This window comes from Megalobrama amblycephala, linkage group LG3, assembly GCF_018812025.1.
Source record: "Megalobrama amblycephala isolate DHTTF-2021 linkage group LG3, ASM1881202v1, whole genome shotgun sequence".
NCBI lineage: Eukaryota > Metazoa > Chordata > Actinopteri > Cypriniformes > Xenocyprididae > Megalobrama > Megalobrama amblycephala.
In genome coordinates, this window is record NC_063046.1 from 31,759,797 (window position 1) to 31,783,229 (window position 23,433).

General features: G+C 37.1%; 1 protein-coding gene across 4 annotated transcripts in view; it reads right to left on the reverse strand.

Annotated features, from left to right (window-relative positions):
• b4galnt4b (beta-1,4-N-acetyl-galactosaminyl transferase 4b) overlaps positions 1–23,433 on the reverse strand; it is a 130,699-nt gene that overhangs the window by 3,736 nt on the left and 103,530 nt on the right. For all 4 annotated transcript variants that reach the window (XM_048185162.1, XM_048185163.1, XM_048185164.1 and 1 more), the window contains 7 exons: positions 16,109–16,175; positions 11,076–11,219; positions 6,924–7,033; positions 5,723–5,823; positions 5,541–5,614; positions 3,092–4,355; positions 1,385–1,734 (listed from right to left, as the gene is read on the reverse strand). In XM_048185162.1, the coding sequence (XP_048041119.1) occupies positions 1,385–1,734; positions 3,092–4,355; positions 5,541–5,614; positions 5,723–5,823; positions 6,924–7,033; positions 11,076–11,219; positions 16,109–16,175 (2,110 nt within the window). The remainder of the gene's footprint in view (positions 1–1,384; positions 1,735–3,091; positions 4,356–5,540; positions 5,615–5,722; positions 5,824–6,923; positions 7,034–11,075; positions 11,220–16,108; positions 16,176–23,433) is intronic.

The window sequence follows — 23,433 nt, forward strand, 5'->3', positions numbered from 1 at the left end:
AAATATTATCACAATTTAAAATGAATTTTTAGTATCATTACTCTAGTCTTCAGTGTCACATGATCATTCAGAATTCATTCAAATATGCTGATTTGGTGCTCTAGAAAGATTTCTTATTATTTTCAATGTTGAATACAGTTTTGCTGATTAATATTTTTGTTGAAACCATGATACATGTTTTTCAGGACACTTTGATGAACAGAAAGTTCACAAAAAAAATTAAAGGTGCCCTAGAATCAAAAATTGAATTTACCTCAGCATAGTTGAATAACAAGAGTTCAGTACATGGAAAAGACATACATTGAGTTTCAAACTCCATTGTTTCCTCCTTCTTATGTAAATCTCATTTGTTTAAAAGACCTCCAAAAAACAGGTGAATCTCAACATAACACAGACTGTTACGTAACAGTCGGGATCATTAATATGTACGCCCCCAATATTTGCATATGCCAGCTCATGTTCAAGCCATTAGACAAGGGCAGGCAGTATTAACGTCTGGATCTGTGCACAGCTGAATCATCAGACTAGGTAAGCAAGCAAGGACAATAGCGAAAAATGGCAGATGGAACAATAATAACTGACATGATCCATGATATCATGATATTTTTAGTGATATTTGTGAATTGTCTTTCTAAATTTTTCATTAGCATGTTGCTAATGTACTGTTAAATGTGGTTAAAGTTACCATTGTTTCTTACTGTATTCACGGAGACAAGAGAGTCGTCGCTATTTTCATTTTTAAACACTTTCAGTCTGTATAATGCACAAACACAACTTCATTCTTTATAAATCTCTCCAACAGTGTGTAATGTTAGCTTTAGCCACGAAGCCCAGCCTCAAACTCATTCAGAATCAAATGTAAACATCCAAATAAACACTATACTCACATGATCCGACGCATACATGCAGTATGCATGACGAACATCTTGTAAAGATCCATTTGAGGGTTATATTAGTGTGAACTTTGTAAATGCACTGTATTATAGTCGAGAGCTCGGGGGGTAGGGAGCGCGTGATTTAAAGGGGCCGCAGCCTGAATCGGTGCATAGTTAATGATGCCCCAAAATATGCAGTTAAAAAAATGTATTTAAAAAAATCTATGGGGTATTTTGAGCTGAAACTTCACAGACACATTCAAGGGACACCTTAGACTTATATTACATCTTGTAAAAACTGGCTCTAGGGCACCTTTAATTGTTGTTATTGTTCAATTTAATATGTCCTTGCTCAATAAAAGTATTAATTTCTTTAAAAAAAAAATCTCACCAAGCATAAACTTTTGAAAAGTAGTGTGTCAGATTATGGCTATAATTTAAATAATCATTAACATTTACAAAGTCTGTACTGTACTGTATAAACTGGAATTTGTATTTGTTATAAATACCTGGTACAACAAAGTGTATCATCACATCATGTCTCCATTCTAACATGGCTGGCTGGCAGAGCAGGGGTTTGGCCCAGCTGGTGCTCCAGAGTGTGGTGTTGTGTATTTGGGTACTGGAGCCACTGGGCAGGGGAGTTTTGGAGGGTGTATGATGGGACGAGGGCATAGTTCCTTCTCTGCTTTCAATTCCCTCCTCAAGTCGACTGCGGTGCAACAGAAGATAGATGTAGTCAGACAGGCGCACCACTCTTTTTCCTCCCTCCATCAACAATAGTTCCACCAAATAACGGTTGCCCCTGGCTGAATCTCTCCGCTTCTCTACATTTACAATTCGGACCAGAGTGTAGATCCTGATAGAGAGGCAAAAAGAAGAAAAAGAGAGGGAGGTACTGTAAATGAACTTGAATGAGACAATGAGGAATATGTACCTGCAAAATAGAAGCATATACTGTAACACCACACATCATGTTTAATCTAGTTGTGTCAGGAGTAATAAAGCTTTCTCATTTGTTATTTAATAAAGTTGCATAAAGCGACCCGCTGAGAGAGTGCTTAACAGCAGGAGAGTACACTTGAGCTGCAGGCTCAGCAGGAAAAGCACACACATCTATTTAAACTGGTCATATTTTTCATTTCTTTAATTATTTATTTTTCTTTCACTGTGGTCCATATTTAGTAGTAAAGTGGTCTACACCTAAAATAATTTATTTTGTAAATACATTTTATTCATCAAAAAAGATATTGTACTGTATGTGCTCAAGAAGAAAAAATAACCAGTCCGTTCTCAACAAAAATGTATCAGCCAAATAGCAAAAATTGTCTGCACAATGAAAAACATACAATTAGACTAAAGCAAGGGTCTATCAAAAATATTTCTTTAATTTAACATATGCAAAGTGAAAAAATCACCAAAAAAAGTGAAAAGTGTCTTAAAAACAGACAAAAAAAGCAGACATTTCAGCTCATGCTTTCTTCAATACTCAAGGAGCAAACAGCAACAACATTCTTTTATAGGCAAAATTACAAATTGTTACCAGCTGAGCTTAATCAATAGGTGGTAGGTGATTACCAAAACCAATAAAAAAAAGGAAGAAAGAAAAATAAAATAAATAATAATGGTAAAAATATGTTTTATTCCTTCTCTATAATTATACATAGTATTAAAAAAGCAGTTTTTCCCCTGCTGTACCTTTACGCCTATTTAAATGCTGTCTTTACACAAGAGGGAAGTGTCCGATTTGTGAACAAATTGTTATTTTAACTCATTTACAAAAACTGTTTGATCCAGTTCACAAAACCAGTATGAATGATTCCAAATCTTGAGTTCAATTCACTGACTTATTGATCTAGTTATAGAAGTGAAGTAATCAACAACTAAAATTATATCAGTTTATCATACAAAACTATTGAACAGCTTCAGAAAACTTGTATAATGCCCAATTAATGGACACATTTATGGTGATAAATAAATATGGTTTTAAAAAAAATGTATGCACTTTTATTTTGAAAGGTCCAGTCGATTATTTGTAAAACGGACAAAGAATCAACCTGTACATTCTTCAAAATTTTGTAGAAGAAAGAAAATCATACAGGTTTAGATCAACATGAAGGCAGGTAAATAATGACAGAGTTGTGTCACAGTGAACTATCCTTTAAGTATCTTCATTTGCATTTTAACATCATGGTTTAGCACCCATACACGCTCACCCTCCATTCCGCTCGTTCAGCCTCTCCATGTACTGTGAGATCACATCAATGACCTCGCTCTCTGCGAGCTGCAGATTTCCCGAGACGTTACACCTCAGGTCATTCCAGTCTGACCTCAGCAGCTCAAAGTCCACAGGGTTCACGCTGAAGGTGCGCTGCCAGTTGATGGCCTCCTCTGTCAAAAGTGGCCTCACTTCGGCCTCCTCATAACTGTACTCGGACATCTCTCCTTCTTCAAGACCCCTGCTCTGAGGAGCCATGTCCGATCCCCCCGGCATTTCCGAGATCTTTGTTGGCTGCACCACCGGAGGCCGGCTGTTCTCAGACGAGTTTAGCCCAGGGTGGCCTCTCTTTTCCGAGCTTGATGGGGGCAAGCTGTCTGAATCCGATATGAAGGTGGTAGGGTCGCCCTCATTACGGGGCCCAGGCTCTGTAGGCAAGGAAGAATGGCTGTGCTTTAACAGGGCAGTTTGGGTGGAAGTCTTGTGCCCCATTAAGGAGAAGTTCAGCCATGGGAGAGAAGCAGCTGCTTGTGTTTTTAAGGACCTCCATTTTGAACTTAAATCCACAAGCCTCCTGGTCTTTCTAGATTGATAAAGGAAGACACCAGGAAACACTTCCACAGGAGGCTTTGGTCTGCTTACTGGAGGACGGGGTCTAGTGATGTAAATTTTGTTGGTATTAGTCTCTTTCTCCACACTGGTCCCAACCACAGGCTTGCCTGCGCTACCTAAAATCCTATTAGCCAAAACATAGAGAGAGGACTTTTGAGGAAGCTTATAGGGGGACCTTCCCTTCACAGGTGGACTAGCAGTTTTTGTAAGTTTACTCTTGTTTGGCAGTTCAGTGTCAGGAAGTTGCCATGTTAAAGAACGCCCTCTCTGAACCAGTGCAGATGTTTGGGTGTCTCTGTGCTCCTCGCTTGCTCCCGTCTGTTCATTTAGAGACCCACTTTGAGACTCTAATGCACCTGCACTACCCTTTGCCTGTCTTTGCCTTATTTCTGTCATTTTATCATCCACCACCAGAGAGTGTTTATAAAACCTTTCCCCTTTAGTTCTTTTACTCCTTTCTTGCTCTTTGAACTGATTGTATTGCCTCTCTTGCTGTAAGACATAGCTCTTTGAACCCCTGTCTAGTCTATCAGGCTTTGAGGAGGCTGTAATCCTTGACATCTGATAGGGTGGACTGGTCCTCCTGACTGGCTGGTTGCTGGAATTGATAGTCTCCTCTGGGTCGACACCCTCTTCCTCCTCCAGGAAATCTGTCAGAAGAGACAAACCCCATCAAACTAAAGCCCTTTAAATAATTCATATAATCCGAAATGAGAATTGCTTAATGATATGATTAAAGAGTCAGTGACATGTGTTGCGGTGTTGATAGAAATCTACGACTAATCATTTTCATTTCCAGGCCTTCCAATAATGCATGTTGCAGCTGTCCAAATTTTGTGGTAAATTTTGACACACAGTGCACTTGAGGAATTATAGCCTATGAGATGAACCAGTCATTAGGGAAACTGCACCAGCATAAAAAGGCACATTGTGATTTTTAATGCAGGAACTTTGTACTAAGGGTATTGCAAAATGCTGGTATTGACAATAAGCATAAAATTTAAAAATAATGAAATGTTGTTATTATGTTAATACTATGCATATTATACTATCTTAAATAACCCAGTACCAGTGTCTGTTTGACACTCCAGTGTAGTAGGTGTAGTAGGTGGCGGTACTAAACCTTAACGCTGGTTGCCACCTGTCATAACATGGGGGGAAAAAAGAAACAACGCTGCAGTGTGTAGCTACTGCCGCACAAAATCATGTCAAAGGAGATGACAGACAGAAAAAGCACCCCCAAAAAATCTGATCGCCAGTGAGGGACTTTTTAGATTCCATAAAAAAGATGGCATGTTCAACACTCAAGTTCTTTATGAACTCTTTTGTTCTTTTTACAGTTATGGTTACGAACTCCTACACTCATATTTTGAGTGCGATTCATTGGCCAAAACATTGAATCATGAAATAAAGGTAAAGATTAATTTGACTGATAGCATGTTTTTTTTCTTTTCTTTTTTTTTTCAAAATTCTATAGCTATCATGATAATATTGTTACCACAATTTTTGGGGGCATGATAATTGTGTAGTAAAAATCTGATATTGTGCCATAATATTGTCTGTATTGTATGCCTTTGTATCAGTGACAATCAAATGGTATCTTTCTAATAGTGCAACATAAACCTTGTAATGATCCTAATAAAGCTGGTGGCCAACTGTTTTATTTACTCTTCATAGCCCATTTCTACTCACATTTGGCGTCTGGCCTGTGTTAATTTTGAACCTTGGGAACACATATGTCTCTTGGCTCATTACAGATGTCATGGTGAGATTTTAAAGAGAGTAAACAGCTGCTGAATTCTTATCTGTTATTAAGATCCCAGCTGAACACAGACCATCAGGTTTGGGGAAGAAAACAGGCTGGTCATCCTCCTCCTCATCCATCTTCATGTACTTATAGAAGCCAAATCTATATGACAATTCAAAAGAATGGCAGGGCCATGTTTACCTTTTTATTTACATATTTAGTTAGTGTCTGATTGGCTAATTTCTTGTCACGATCAATTGGGATTCATACTTTTCTAAGTAGACAGGGGACTCTCGATAGAAGCATTTGTTCTTTTTCTCCATATGAGTAAGTCTGGTGAAGTCATTGGGATATACATAGGAAAGGTAGACCTGGTTGAGCACACACAGGAATAAGAGAAAATAGGTAGAGATACTTGGTAAATGCATTTCCAAAATATTATGCCAAAGTGTATCAAATAAAACAATCATAAGAATTAAAAATGGTGACTGTGCTTGGATAGCATGAGGTTTAACAGATGCACCACCCCTGTGTTGAACAGTCATGGCCAAAAGAGGGCACTGTTTGCTCTAAGCTCAGAAATCTCTTAAAAGAGATTAGGTCAAGTACCACTACATCAGTGGTTCTCAACCATGTCAGGGGGACAGCTGTCCAAGTCAATATTCAAAGGCCAATATATTTGTGGCGGTAATGACAAAGCTGCTTATTTACACAAACTAGGAGTGGCACACTCTTCAAAATAAAAGTTCTTTGTTGGCATTATGGTACCATGAAGAACCTTTAACATTCATGGAACCTTTCCATTCCATTCTTTATAGTGGAAAAAAGGTTCAAATTTAGACAATTTTCCAGTCATATTCATTTTAGTAAAAGTTTTATTTTTAAGTAAAAAAAACAAAAAAAAAAAAAACTCTTTTTTTTTTTTTTTTACTCACATTTAGCAATATTTCAGCCTTTTTTTTGAGCTTGGCACAACTAGAAAATTATATTGTGTATAAATTTGTAAAGAATTCAATAATTTACGTGACTTTTTCAGTTCTAGAAATGGTGATTTTAAAATTCCTCATCTTTATTTTTAGCTGTTTATTTTAAAGTTTGCTTTGTTTTATTTTAAGCCATCTTGTGGCCCCCTTGGAAGTGTGCTGAGCCCCCCTAGTAGGTCCCAGGCCCTTGGTTGAGAACCTCTGCACTGCATTCATGTTCATGAAAATATTTTTTCAATATCCTACTTCTTATAAAATTCAACTCTAGCATTTTTACAAAATAAATATATATATATATATATATATATATATATATATATATATATATATATATATATATATATATATATATATATATATATATATATTATTATTATTAAATTGTTTCTCTTAAACTAGCAGCTAAAAACCAGTCATAAACATTCTGTCAGTTGTACTGCCAATAAAACAACATAGACTATAGACAACATAGAGACTATGTTACTTACAAACTGCAGGCCTTGATAGCGTGCGATAGGGAAGTCCTTCACCACATATGTAGGAGAGTAGACACAAGATGGCAGAACATTCTCCAGCCTGGAGTGATCTATCATGGGAACTAGGACAACAAATATGTCATCAAACGGGACAATTCCCACATTTTGATGAGCTTAAATTGCTGTTACAAATAGCTGCTCAGCACAACATTTTTCCATTTACCTAATTTAAAAATGTATTACAAAGAATCAGCTAGTTTCTATACAGATACCCAATGGCTTCCATTCATCACTATTAGCTTGTGCATTTTAACCCACCCAAATGTACCTCCGTCCTGATTGTCACATATTCAGTGGTGCTGCTCCTAACAAGCTGACATTCTACAGTGTATCTACACACACTACCATATGGACCTACCAATGCACTGCAAAGCTTCCACATAAGCAATTAAACATTAGCGCATCTGCAAGCCACAGTAGACATTGTCTATACAGATAGATGGCTGTTTGTTTTGTTCAACTGCAGCCATATATACACATAATATTGCTAAAATGCAGCAAAAAAAAAAAAAAAAAAAAACATTTAACAGTCTGCTTTTTTTATTCAGTGCTGATTGAACTGTAAATGTCAAAATTAGCTGTCAGTTCTCACAAGATTATCATAAAACATTATTGGGTGAAAAATTTAAATTGTCTAATTTTATGTTACATTTAAAATATTTCCATTATTATATAAATATGTTATCGCTACTATTCAAAAGTTTTGGGTCAGTACGATTTTTTTAAAGAATTTTTTTTTATTTTTTTTTATTACCCAACACTTGTCTATAGGTACAAAGTAATTACCATGTATGTACCATTGGAAAGTACAGCAGTGTTTCTTATTAGTTTCCATGTACATACATGTCAGGTAAGTTCCTTGTGTTACCACTCTTTTACTTGTATGTACAACATAATTACTATATATGTAACAAGAAAGTACACGTACTGTAAAAAAAAGTGCTACCAAAAAATCTGTTTCAAATACATGCTGTTCTTTTGAACTGTTTATTAATCAAAGAATCCCCCTCCCACTTGCAACAACTCTTCTCTTCTTTGATGATGTGTTCACTGGCACAAGGGTGGGACAAAAACCTCTCTGATCTAGCAACCTGTCACTCACATGAGATTGAAGCAATAGCAAACGACAACAATCCAACAAATCCAATCGATTTCTGACAGACAAAATCCAGTCCCTCACATTTTTTTCATTAAAGAAGCTCAGATGTCACCATAGGGAAGAAAAGACGATTACAACTTCCATTTCATACCAACTTTAAGCAGCAAAAAAAAAACAAAAAACAAAAACACATTGATAATACTAACAAGAAATGTTTCTTGAGCACCAAGCATATTAAAAATGATTTCTAAAGGATCATGTGACACTGAAGACTGGAATAATGACTGCTAAAAATTCAGCTTTGCCATCACAGGAATAAATGTTAAAATATAATAATCAACAAAATGATTTGTTTTCTATTATAAAATATATTAAATATAGAAAACAAATGAATCTGATCAAATAAATCCTTGGTGACCATAAGAGATTTTCAAAAACATTAAAAAGTCTAAACTTTTAAACATTACACAGCAAAATCCCCAGAGTTAAATCAACTCTACTCAGAGTACATATGGTCCCTCTCTACATAGTGTTAAAGTAACACTAAAGCAGTTGACGTTAATGAAATAATTAAGTGATTAATTAAGTGATGATTGAGCGAGCATTAGTGATGAACACCTGCTGTTAACAAGCAGAATCACTGATGAGAAACACAACTGACTTCCAGCCACAGCCTAAGATGAACTCAAATGAAAATAAAAGACATTAAATCTCTCAAGATCTGATTAAACAACTCCACAAACAGCATATTATCTCATTAACTTTAACCCTGTTACAGGGTGTAGGTTGCGGTAGAGACGAAGCATATATGGACTTCAGCAATCAGGGTATTTATTAAACAAGGAGACAGAACAACCAAAACACGCTTTCAAACAATACTAACAACAAGAACGGACAGGGAGAGCAAGGAGTGAGTCCAACTTAAAGGGAGTGCTGACGATGACAACAGGTGCAGGGAATCCAGGGAGAAGCGGGAAGCTGATGAGGGAAGTGCAAACAGATGATGAACAAGGAGGAACATGGGAAAACGAGTCCGGGACAGGTGTGGTTGTAACATTTCCTCCCCCTCCCCGGGAGGTGCGTCTTCGCGCCCAAGATGTAACAACGGGGGAGGCGGGGTGGGCGCCCTGGAGACCTATACGCAGGTGCGGGGGGAGGTGCAGATGGGTACGGAGGTCTCCAGGGCGGGTCTAGGAGCTTGGGCCATCATGGCGGCCTCGGCTGCTGGAGCAGGCTCGTAGGCTGCTGGAGCGGGCTCATAGGCAGCTGGAGCGGACGCGTGGGCAACTGGAGCTGGCTCGTGGGCAACTGGAAAGGGGTCTGGAGATGGAGTCCAGGACATCCCCTCATACTCGATTAAAAGCCCCACGGGTACTGGAGTGGGCGTCACTAGGAGCGGCGATTCAAGCTCGGAGGCAAGCTTCACTGGAGGCTTGGGCTGCAGGTTTTGCTGGAGGCTCCGGTGAGGCAGCGGCCACTCTCATAGGTTGTCTGGGCCTCGCGGTGGACTTCTTGGGCGGCTTGGGCTGAGGGTCAGACAGGACACTAGGGGAATACCCACTGGAGGGACATGTGGGGGAAACTGGCGGTTGGCGAACTGGCCAGGCTGCTTGTATTTCTGAGGGAACGGACGAGGAAAACACGATTCTTTTTGAACCTCTTCAATTTCAAAATAAGAACCATTCAGAAAGAGAATCAGATTAATAGTCTCGACTAGGGAAAAAAAACAATCATGCAGGTTCACTAAAGCGAATCGTGTCCTCGTCCAGGCCTGCCAGAAAACAAGCGTTAAGCGGGGCATCTGGCCAGTTCACCAAGTAAGCAAGCTCGGAGAATTCCTCCACATACCTCTCAGACAGCCAGTAGCACAGTTCCTCAACAAACCGTCCATACTGGCATGATGAATACGATCCTCAACTGGATGGAACTGAAATAAATACTTTGAATGTTGCTATCCTATCAGATTTATGATAGCAACCTGATTCGTAACAAAGCACTGTTCGCCAGAGGAGAACTGGCCTCCCGACTAAGCCTGGTTTCTCCCAAGGGTTTTTTTTTTCTCCATTTTAACACCTATTTGCCACTTGTTTGCCACCTGATGTCACCTGTTGGAGTTTGGGTTCCTTGCCGCTGTCGCCTTTGGCTTGCTTAGTTGGGGACACTTGACATTTGACTTGACATTTGATATTCAACAGTATTCTTGACATGTATTCAACAGTGCTTTGAACTGCCTGCATTGACACTATTCTTGAAGAGCTGCTGTGCAGCAAAAATTATGTACCAGTTATCAATGTAAAGCTGCTTTGATACAATCTGCATTGTAAAAAGCGCTATATTGACTCTCCAGCGGGCGACCATCCTGCCGAAATCCACCGCCAAAGAGCACTCCTTGCTGGGAGGCAGGCGCTGGCAGTTTTCTGAGGGCACGGCAATGAGGAAAATACCCATATTCTATCTTGTTGAAGTCCTTGGGTTGGGTCCGTTCTTCTGTTACAGGGTGTAGGTTGCGGTAGAGATGAAGCATATACGGACTTCAGCAATCAGGGTAAATATTAAACAAGGAGACAGAACAACCAAAACACGCTTTCAAACAATACTAACAACAAGAACGGACAGGGAGAGCAAGGAGTGAGTCCAAATTAAAGGGAGTGCTGACGATTACAACAGGTGCAGGGAATCAAGGGAGAAGTGGGAAGCTGATGAGGAAAGTGTAAACAGGTGATGAACAAGGAGGAACATGGGAAATGGAGTCCGGGACAGGCTTGGTTGTAACAAACTCTGCTTCAGTGTTATTTTAACTCTATGTAGAGAGGGACCATATGTTCTCTGAGCAGAGTTTATTTAACTCTGGGGATTTTGCTGTGTAGTGTATAATGATACATTATACAGTATATCAATTATTTTATTAGGCGATTTAGAGCCTCAGTTTGATCAGGTGAATGAGAGATTCACAACTGAGAATAGTGAATCTGTGAATCTTCATACACACCATTGGGAATACTCACTCTTGTAGAAGGAATCTCGTGGGTCTGGTTTAAGCATGTCTGCAGAATGTGTCTCTGTTCGCTGCTTAACCTGTAGAGCGAGAGAATGACTGGCCAGTGTCTGTGGGATGTGACGAACACTGTTCATCTTCAGACTGGATTCATCTGTCAGATACACGGAGAAGAGAGGGAATAAGGACAGTGAGAGACAGCATCTGAATTTAAATCCACTAACAGATTAACATTCAACATCCTGTGCTGTTTGTTTCCCATTATAGAAATTGTAGCATCATTGCTGGACTATGGCTGGAAAATAAGTGAAGCAGCAAACTTTATACTCAGACACCTGGTGTAGATGCTGTTGCATGACTATCAGCATAACTATTTGGGTGAAAAGTTGAAATTAAAAATTAACATGAATTTTAGAATTTCATGACAAAGAACTGTGATACCAATACTAAAAATACATGATTTGACAATATAATCCAAAGAGTACCTTGCGTTTCAATGTAAGCAAGAACATATGACTATCTGTCACATTATCAATGTCACAAATGTCATAATTTGATTAAAGACCTAGAAATTATAGTGACATAGAATGCAGAATCCGAGATATTCAATATTCATTTTGCATAATGCTTCTTTGTTTTAATTCCTTAAACATCTTAAAACTAAGGGTTTCATTAGAGGTTTAACTTAGATTTTGAATCTTAGATTTTCAATGTAGTCCCACACTTTCAAAAGGTGTGTTGCCATGATTTTTTTGTGACAAATGGGCATTAACTTCCATTCAAAATTGTGGGGTCAGATATTTTTGTTTAATCAGAATCTGATCATTTTATTCAGCAAGGACACATTAAATTGATCAAAACTCCTCTCTGGGACTCCATTCATTAAGGCTTATCTACTGACGTTATGAGTGCTCACAACAGTGTCTGCTCAGCTAGCTGCTGATGAAAACACACTTTAATTAGTCCTATCAATCTACTGCAAATGTGTTACTGGGCAAGAATGAGTCAGTCGGTTATAGTCTGTCTGTCACTGTAGAAATGCTGAAGGACACAACACTGACAGAGGGATGAAAAAAGAGAGAATAAAGGGTTACAGTAACACAAGATGAAGACGAAGAACAAAGAGATGGAGCAGAGTTGTGCCATTATAGGCTGAAAGACTGCAGGCTTTGACTGATGTGTCCGTTGATGCTGTTAAAGCTTTAGTCACGGGCCTTATGGCTTTATTGATTATCGAACAGACACATCACAAGAAAATTTAATAAGACATAAAACAGAAATAAGCTCAAACAAGCTTTCTTCTTCTATTTCGTCTCTGCATTTCTCCCCTTTTCTAGATTGTGTCCTATTCTAATAAACCTGGCACTGCATATTACAGATATTGTTGGCTCTTATAAGTCGCTTTGGATAAAAGCATCTGCTAAATGTATAAATGTAAATGCATTTGTCCTATTGTTTGTAATCTGCACATTTTTGATCTTATTTTTAAATAATAAAGATAAAATAACAAAAACTGGGAAAAGGAATGTTCACTTTGACGTGTGCTGTTTAAACAGCTCATTTCACTCATTTCTGTAGCGATTTCAGAAGGATACCAGCATCATGAACAAGTGGATCCTTTATTTTTAATGGCATAATGGATTGCGTCAGAGGATAATATGTTTGTTCAGAGAATTTGACTGCAGATTGCTTTGTAAATAAGGCAAAGTGTAATGGAGAGTTTGCAAAGAAACTTAGATAGATATATTAGATATTAATATATAGATATTGGATCTGGAAAAATTCTAAAAAAGGTAAATAGATAAATAAAAATATACTGATAAAACAAAATGGTACAAATCAAGTGCAGCAATGTAGTGACTGTGGATTCTTTAAGTATGGGAACATTAACAAAGCCCTAGAATTTTCAGTCTATAGAAGAGCAAACAGAAAGTGTGTATAAAAGTCTTATACAATTCTTATTAAAATACATGATAACAGAAGAAAAAGGATTTCATTTGTAACTAATTATATTACATAACTATTATATATTGCAATCTAATGACTTGCACTAAAATAAGGATTTTTTATTTTTATTTTTTTTTTAACTCAAATTACAGATATAAGGTATCCAAAATACAACTTCCAACTAATTTAATAATATATTAAATACAAAGCTGGCTATTATTGTTCAATAAATAATATTTTATATTATAATGTTGGCATACTTGGTATTCAGAAATGGTCTGTATGTTAATGATGGGGATTTATCAACGACTTCAGTGCAGGTTACATAGTTACGCCAGAAGGTGGCAGAAAGGGACTAACTTTAAGAATGAGTTTGTAGATTCATTAAAAATGCTGATTCATTCTGGAACGAAGCAAGGTTGTAAACAAGGAAATTATTTTAACTTTGAACAACACCTTATAATGCGCTACTGACAAGCAAAGTGGCTCCGGGGTGAAACTACTAAATCTGACGTTTTACCTTAAAGAGATCAATCCATTGACCAGCACTGTCCCAGTTATGGGAAATCCCCTTAACTATTGAAAGGATACTATGACAAAGAAATCGCTTTCCTTATTCAAACAGATTTTTTTTTTTCTATGGACATATGATTGACCTGAAGAATGAAAGCTGTATCATAATCTTGTAAATATATGAGCAACGCTCATAGCCATGAGAAATGGCTATATCAGACAGGATGTAGTGTTAATTTTGCATGAAAAGATTGTATTTGTGTTTTATCGAAAAAAAATAAACACTAATTTCATAAATATTTTCTTTCAATAATTCAAGCACTTTTCAAGTACCTTTTCAAGGGTTTTCCAGGACTTAAAGTCAAATTTAAGTACTTTAAGCACATTGTACGAACTACAAACCCTGTGAAATTGTAGAATATGGATCCTTTAAAGGGTTACTTCACCCCAAAATTAAATTTCTGTCATTATGTAATCACCCTCATGTCGTTCCAATCCCATAAGACCTTAAAGGTCCCGTTCTTCGTGATCCCATGTTTCAAACTTTAGTTAGTGTGTAATGTTGTTGTTAGAGTATAAATAAAATCTGTAAAATTTTAAAGCTCAAAGTTCAATGCCAAGCGAGATATTTTATTTAACAGAAGTCGCCTACATCGAACGGCCAGTTTGGACTACATCCCTCTACTTCCTTCTTTAATGACGTCACTAAAACAGTTTTTTGACTAACCTCCGCCCACAGGAATACACAAGAGTTGCATTTGTAGAGTGTGTTTGTCACCATGTCGTCGAAACGCTGTTATTTTCATCCCGCAATCCAATCACCGGGTCTGATTCCGGCTCAAATTGATAGGGTAAAATTAAAGACATGTTTACAATAACACTGAGCGCGTGCATCTCCACGTTATGGTAAGAGGCGTGACTTTTCCGGGTACGGTGCGCTCAGAGCTGTCGAATCACAACACAGGAACCGCTGGCACAATCAGAACTCTTTACGTATTTCTGAAGGAGGGACTTCATAGAACAAGGAAGTCATCAGCCCGTTTTTATGACAGTGGAAACAGCGGTATACAGATAAGTAAATTATGTGAAAAATACTGTGTTTTTTTACACGCGAAACATGAACACATGTTATATTGCACACTATAAACACAATCAAAGCTTCAAAAAACCACGAAAAACGGGACCTTTAATTCATCTTCAGAACACAGTTCTGAGCCGGCGTTCAGACGTTAACATGGAAGTGCTGCACTGCGTTAACTGTGCAGGAGACTGACAGGGTAAAGAAAAAATTGTTGAATAAAGTCGTAATTTTTTGGGGGGGGGGGGGTTTGCACACAAAAAATATTCTCGTCGCTTTATAATATTAAGGTAAAACCACTGTAGTCACATTGACTATTTTAACGATGTCTTTACTACTTCTCTGGACTTTGAATGTGGTAATTTCGTTGCTTTCTATGGGAGATAAAAACCTCTTGTATTTAATCAAAAATATCTTAATTTGTGTTCCGAACATGAACGAAGGTCTTATGGGTTTGGAACAACATGACGGTGGGTAATTAATGACAAAAATTTCATTTTTGGGTGAACTAACCCTTTAACATACTATTTTTGCAGTGGCTACGAACGTACTGATTATCAATATAACTATGATGTAAATGTAATAAGAACAAAATTAAAAACTGAAATAAAAGAAAAAAAGTACAATTATAATTACAAAAAACAAATCAAATGGAAGGGAGGTCGGTGCTGACAGCTTGCCATATACTGTATCTGTTGTTAACAGAGCAGAAAGACAGTCAAAGCTAAATCACCCAGGATATCTCGCTCCATCTGCATCTCCCATATGACATGACTAGAGAAAGAGAGAGAGAGAGAGAGAGAGAGAGAGTGTTTGCCTTACATACGGTGCGGTCTTCCTTGAGGGAGTGGTCTGCGTGATTAATGATTAGAACACTCTGGAGTAGGCTCTGTACTCTCCGGTGAGATGTGTGGGATGGTTGTGTGGAAGCTAATGCACATCCCCCTCTCCCTCAGCTTGTTAAGTACAGTAAGGATTTAATCGAAAAATTGCTTTCGTCTCAAATAATTATGTAAACGAAGCAAAGGAGGACCACGGGGGTTGTCTTTGTCTCATTTTTTCCCTTCCCTCTCTCACTTTGTGTCTCTACTTCCTCTTAAAAGCATGTGTAAATTAAAGTCAGTTCCCTTGATGAATGGCAGTAATTTGAAGGGGAACGAGTGAACATGTGTAATGCTTGATAAGACGATATGCAAAGGAGTACAACGTACATGCTGACTGTCACAGCAAACACAAGAGGCTCAGGGGCAAGTGTTTTCTAGTGATTACCTAGTTGCCACTGCCTACATTTAAATGTAAGTACAATGTTACTTTTCACACAAACAGCAGAAGCTGTGATGTTCAGAGGCTGTGAATGTTAACTGCAATATTCAGATATGATTGCAACAGGCAGAGTTTGCAAATGTTACTCTTGAGAATTCATTCCATTTTCTGTTTTATCTTCCCTGAAACGTGTGCATGTATTTTTAGCATGAAAAAAAATTCTAAAAGGAAGGAGGATTTACCTGTGTACAACGAGATATAAGCTGAGTCAATGACATCATACTTCAGCCCAGGAAGGAAAGGTCTCCACTGCAAGAGAAGAGACAGACAAAGGAGAAAAATCTCTTTTCAGATTTCAGAGTAAAACAAATGCCTTATTCCAGGGTGCTTTATTCCACCTAATAACCTGCAATTCAGTTTACCAGATGCTAATAATAAAATTAATAATTTTTCTAATGAAAAATGTTCATACAATTAATTATTAACTAACCACCTGCAACCTAGATAACCAGCTGCTAATAATAAAACAAATAATTTTTTAATATTTAAAAATGACCATTTGAATTATTCAATAACCACCTGGAATCCAGATTTCCATAGGCTAATAATAAATACAATTATTTTATTTTTTTAATAAAATTATTCACTAACAACCTGCAATCCAGTTTAACCAAATGATATTATTAAAACAAAAACATTTTAAAAATGCAAATAATTAACTGCATTTAATTATTCATTAACCACCTGCAATCAAGTTTAATAAAAAATAAATTCAATTAATAAAATCTATAAATGTTTTGAATAAGAAGAATATCATAAATATATTACAATTTTGGGTCCCACTTTATATTAGGTGGCCTTAACTACTATGTACTTACATTTAAATTAATCATTTGATACGATGCACTTATTGTGTACATACATGTTTTAAAATTGTACTTATATTTAAAACAAAAAATACCTGCATGTAATTACCTCTGTATTTTTTTCTGTAATTACATTTATAATTACACTGTTGACCCATCCCTTACACCTTAACCCACTCTTAAACCTACCCATACCACCAAACCTGTCCCTAACCTTACCCGTATCCCACCTCAATAGCAGCAAAAGTGTTTTGCAATACAACATAAACACAATAAGTACATTGTACTTATTTTCTGAAGTAAGTACATAGTAATTAAGGCCACCTAATATAAAGTGGGACCCAATTTTGAATAAAATTCTTGTGAGAAGTCTTTTTTTTTTTTTTTTTGGCAGCAGTTCTTCACCAAATAATGATTAACTGGGCATATGCTGATTCATGGTGCCTGGATAGCAGGATACTGGCTGGTGATATTGTGATGTTGATGCAGTTCCAATAAATTATGCCAGATTGTGGTAGTTTACTGCCATAAAACAAGGTCTGAAATAGTCCCATACAAAGGCAGCATTTACATTACATGGCTCAAGTGACCCAATTCCGTTTTTTTTTCCTCCCATGTGGCACAGATCGGATATGACCCAAGAACATGTAAGCAGGAAAAAAGCACATGGATTCCAATATTCTCAAGTCAGTTTCAGGCCTCATTCATGTGTGGAAATAAATCTGGCATGAATCGAATACGTGCATTTGGGTCTACCATGTAAGCGAACAGACAGGATATTGCCGTCAATGCGAGTTGTACATCATTGAAAAAGATGTGAGGCATGTTGTTGAAATTGGGAACCGGTGAATGTTTCACAAACTTTATAAAATATAAAATAAATAAACACAAAACAAAAGTAAAAGCAGCAGCCCCTCACAAACGACTGCCGCACACACATAAACAAAACATAACGTAAAATAGTCCAGGCCTGGTCCTCTCTTGTTCTTCACTGTCATCGCTCCTCCATTTATGCTCCCGGAGTTCCTCCGTGAGAAACTCGAGATTGATGCGGTGCGCAGGTGGCGCTCATCATCACTCACGCCACCGGCCTCGGCCCTTTATCACGGCTCTCGGCCTCGTTCTGCTTGCCACAAAGGGGTGGTGGCGAATGACATCAACTCAGGTGGACACCAACCGCGACTCTTTTTGTTGCTCAGGCTGCAACAAGGGCTCTTCTTTTTTTCTCCGTCTCAGAGACCAATGTTTTGCTGACCTTTAAAGATGGTGCGGAAAGCAAAGCTTGTATTATCGTTTCTTCTGCGTCCAATGCAAATCTCGCAGTTTTTACTTTCTTTTCTGCCTAAGCTTTTTCGGGTCAGTACGTCTACCTTGGCTTGGAATTGGGCATCAAGACCAGCAGTGTAAATGTGGCCAAATTTGTTTTCAGCACAGACTTTTTGCTGTATTTGTGGCATTACCTATTTGCATAATTCTTTTAGTGAATCGAGAGCTTAAACAATGCAGACAACGAATACAAAGCAGGCGCAATTCATTTTTAGAGAATACCCCTCCACCCTCACTGTCTTTCTGCTTTCACCCTCACAATGCTCTGGGACGACATTGGCTCTCGAAATAGATGGGATACAGACACATAGCAATTCTTCTAAAGAGGCTCTACAATTATAACATCACTTCTCGGCCACTCTTACGCAAGAGGTCATTTAGCAATCGCATAACAAAAAACTTGTATCACACTGAACTTCAGAATCACACACTTCCACTCTTTTTTTCAACAGCTTTTAGCATTTCAGACTGTACAGTTGAACAAAGAGAAAAGTAGAAAAATAGAACAAAGAGAGAAGAAAATATGACAGAAATTCATTTGAATTTGGAGCAGTTTGATGTCGACATTGCTTATAGTTTGACAGTTTCAGGCCCAAAAAATGTATAACAGAGCAGCGGTGTCTATAAAACTCACAGTCTTTGCATACTAATTAGTCACGAGCACACACTCAAAAGATGAGCATTTAGAAAGATTATTTGACTCAATTATGAACTCGCTGATTTATTTGACAGTCAAAGAATCTTGAGAAAGACTCAATCCTGCTAAGTGCCAAAATCAAACATGTAATAGACATACCGTTACTTTTAACACCCTGATGAGGGTTAGTTTTGGATAACATAACATAAACATCCACACACCTGAATCAGTTTTCTTCAGTGTTTAGTATTCACCCTGTTGTTCTGCACAGCTTGTGTTTCTCAAGGTCAGATTTGCCTTTTGGGAATCGATGGAGTGCAGTTACAGCACAATGTCAGATCTGAGAAGCCACAGATGCCTTTTTGCCCCCAGTGACATAATACACAAACACGCACATACACACACAAATATATCCATGAAAATAATCATGCACATTCACACACTGATAAATACACACCTAAGCAGTATTACACACCGATCAAGGACTAGCTAAGCAGCCAACACATACTGTCCTTTATCATTGTCTATATATATATATCTAAAAAAATCCTTCATTGGTAACACTTTAGAATAAGGTTCCATTTGTTAACATTAGTTAACTACTTTAGTTAATATGTACTAATACTTTTAAAGCATTTATTTTTCTTAGTTCATGTTAATTTCAACATGTACTAATACATTACTAAAATTAAAAGCTGTTTATATTATTTAATGGACTTGAGCTAACATGAGCTAAAAATGAATTTGTATTATTATTAACAAAAGTTAGTTCACCCAAAAATGAAATTTCTGTCATTAAGTACTCACCCTCATGTCGCCCAAAAGCCTTAAGACCTTTGTTCATCTTCAGAACACAAATTACGTTTTTTTTTTTTTTTTTTTTATGAAATCTGAGGGTTTCTGAACCACACCTTTTGAGGTCCAGAAAGGTAGTAAAGACATCGTTAAAATAGTCAACATGACTACAGTGGTTCAACCTTAATGTTATGAAGTGACAAGACTACTTTTTGTGCACAAAAATGAAAAAAATCTTTATTTAACAATTTGAACTGCTGTCATAGTCAGTTTAAGGTGGCGTGAGGCAGCGCTTCCATGTTCTATGTCAGAATGCCAACTCATTACTAGCCGGCTCCTGTGTCAGACGCGTGCGTCATGCTGCTCACGTGTACAGCGTTGGCCTGCACTGAGTTCACTACGTCAACTGCATATGAAAACAGTTCAAATTGTTAAATAAAGTCATTATTTTTGTTTTGTTTTTGAGCACAAAAAGTATTCTTGTCACTTCATAACATTAAGGTTAACCACTGTAGTCACTTGGACTATTTTAACGATGTCTTTAATACCTTTCTGGACCTTAAAAGGTGCAATGACATTGCTGCCTATGCGTGGTTCAGAAACCCTTGGATTTCATCAAAAATATCTTAATTTGTGTTCCGTAGATGAACAAGGTTTGGGACATTATAAGGGGAAATTTAATTTTTGGTTGAAATAACTCTTTAACAAAAGTTAATAAATACTGAACACAATTAAGTGTAGGCAGTAAAAGAGAGTCTCAAAGCATTGCAATCCCTAGAAAACAACATGCAGCTTGCATGATGTTGCATATATTGCATCAGCAACAGATTTATTTCTCCTTTGTCTTGATGATGAATATAACTGAGCCCATTCACTGTTGACTGGCAGCACCAACCATAAAAGCTCTTACTGCAAATGTCATACAGGATAGTTTCCAGTCAGACTACATCAGACAGGCTTTATTAGATCTCTTTGTCCCTACAAAGCCTGGGGATTCTGTTAAAATGTTAATCAGCCTCAGAATAACTCAGGGTGTTAACGCTAAGAGCAACCATGAAAAGTTTAAGCACATATGCACATCACAGAGATTAGCCCACCTTTTCTGATTTAATAGCTGAAATTGGGGGGAATCCTAAAGATGCAGTGTATGAGCCTGAAAACACTGAACATCTAAAGCATCTCCAGTGAACTCGACAGGCTAGTCCACTGCACTTTGTTTAATAAATGAATTTTTGTGTTTGCCACAGATAATTAGCTGTTTTTGCTTTTTGGTGTCTGGTCCCTGTTGACTCTCTAGCTGAGAATACCTCCAAGTTCAATGCATTTATTCATTGGGCTCCTCTCATGTCTTTGAACCTCCTATTCTCCAGCTCTCTGCAGTGAGCATTAAATAGGGAGTGAAACACAGATGCGTCATCTTGGGCCTTCTTAGCCTCCAGGCACTGAAAGTTGTGCAGTGCGGATTTGGAAAAGAAAAGAAAAAAAAACCTGTTCTTTATAAGTGATACAAAGTTGTGCAGGAGTGAGCTTTTTTATGGTTACATTAGCGTTGTGTCTATATAATAGCTTTAATAGTCAGTTAAAGATAAAATAAAAAAAATCTAAAAGGACTAGAAGGAAAGGCATGTAACAATTCAGCTGACAGACTTTGAGCAGAAGTGAAAAATCTATAGACAATGACGCATCCTTTCTTTCCAATTAACAGCTCCACTATCAGTACTCTGTGCTGACTGTCCAGTCAAATGTGTGGAATAAAAGGGTCAAACTAATTCAATTTAATGAACTGTCCTGTATTATTACTTAGTTATATAGTTTGTCATTTTGTTCAGCTGACTTTAGATAAAGTTTTACATTCTGATTAATAATTTATCAAAAGATTTCATCATAAAGCAACAAAGTGATCTAGAGGTCATGAATTAAGTTTACAAATAAGGCTGCTAAGAAGCATTGTAAGATGTAGAGATGAGAAGGATTTATTAAACATTTATGAATTCACTTTTGTTCTTTAGCCATAATTAAGCTAGTACAGAAATATAGGTGACCCTGTGAAACAACAGAAAGAGAATGGCAGTTAAGTAAGCACATTAAGAATTGTGTCAGTAGAGACAGGCCTTTTTTGATGGTAAAAAAGGACTCAGCTGTTCCGGTGGAGTTGGCAAGATTGATATATGCCCTGACAGGTTCGCTTAAGACCAAACATAACACACGCCTTCTGAATTATTTACAGTTGTTTAATTGCGCATAGAGGATGGCCGCCTAAAAAAGCACTGCAGTAGTCTAGAGATGACTAAAGCCTAAAAATGGAGTGGTGCAGTGTGCTTAGATAAGAAAGGTCTCATTTGACTGAAAAATACCTGGATTATACAGTAGGTTCAGGAATGCTGTTTGTATCTAGAAGAGGAGGGAACCAAGCACCGAAGCAACCAAGCAGCTGAATTTAGTTTAGGAAATCGAACCTGTATGTTTCTGTTGATGGATACGCATTCTGTCTTCCCAATACGTTACAACAGTGATGAGCAACCACGTGTACAAAACAGCCACTCTTTGTAAAATTTGTTCAGGAGGAGTACCTTATGTTCTAATACGACCAGTCATTACGCCGTACTCACCCGGGTGTTGATAGCGCACAAGCTATGTTAATCAAACAGAAAAGACAAGGAAATCACTCTCTGCTCTTGACTGAATAGCTTTTGTAACTTTAATAATGATTAATCTTTATTTAATTTATAGAGTGAAGATTATATTCAATGTTATTTTACATTTGATTACTTTATTCAGTTTCTGTACCCGATACCTAAATAACCTGAAAAGCACTGTTTATTTTATTTGTATCTTTGCGCTATTGTATTTATTTGAGATATTGCTTGTAGTTTAATTATTTGTTCTTATTTTCTTTATTTTTATTTAACAGTAGTCCTTTTTTTCCCCCTGAACACAGCACATACCAAACCATACCAAAACCGTGACCCTAAAACTGGTATAAGACTAAACCGTGAGTAATTTGAATTGTTACACCCTGTAGTGTGGAATATTAAATGGGAAAAATACACAAATTAAATAATGTTAAATAACAATGTTAACTAACATAAATACGGTAATAACATTTATATGGGATAACTGTTTTACATTTACATTTATATGGATAACACCAGTTATCAAAGGGGCTTGGATGGAAATTTATTAAATTATGTATAAAAAATTTATTCATTTTATACAAAGTACTGTATGTTTCCATTTAGGGGGTTCTATTCATACTCAAGTTTGCCTATCTCAAGCAGGAAGAACACAAAGTGATTGAATCTATTTTTAATCTATTTGTTTTCTATTTCATTATCAGTCGTCAGCCCGCATTATTTCAGCATATTTTTTAAAATACTTGTGTTTAACAGTGGACTTTCTTGTGAAAAACTACATTACCCATGATGCTGTACAGAAAAATTGGTAGTTTTATATTTCTCCATTTTTTATAATTTGATTTTGCTGTCCGCGATGCTTCATGGGATTGTAGTTGAAGCCTCTGAGTGCCACCTGAAATTTTCTTCTAAAATGAGCATTTTTATCAAGCTTGTATGTTTATGTTCAGTTATTTCACTTTAATGGCAATAAAAATGACCTATTAATTGCAATTAAAGTGAAATTACTGAACCTAAACATACAAGCTTGATAAAAATGCTCATTTTAGAAGAAAATTTCAGACGGCACTTAGAGGCTTTTGCATCTGAAGTCTTCAGTTTCCATCACTAAAGCCGTTAAGTACACAGTCTTGTACCTTTTTTTTCTTTTTTCCCAATTTTCTAAAACTTTTTTTTTGCTTCAAATCAAAGTTTGTAGTGTTATGATTCACCTCGTAGCTTGGTTAATGGCTTATAACGCATTCCTATGGGAAAAACTAATGAAAAAAAAAAAAATGCTTCCGGAACCAGCACCACTGAAAAAGGTTGCA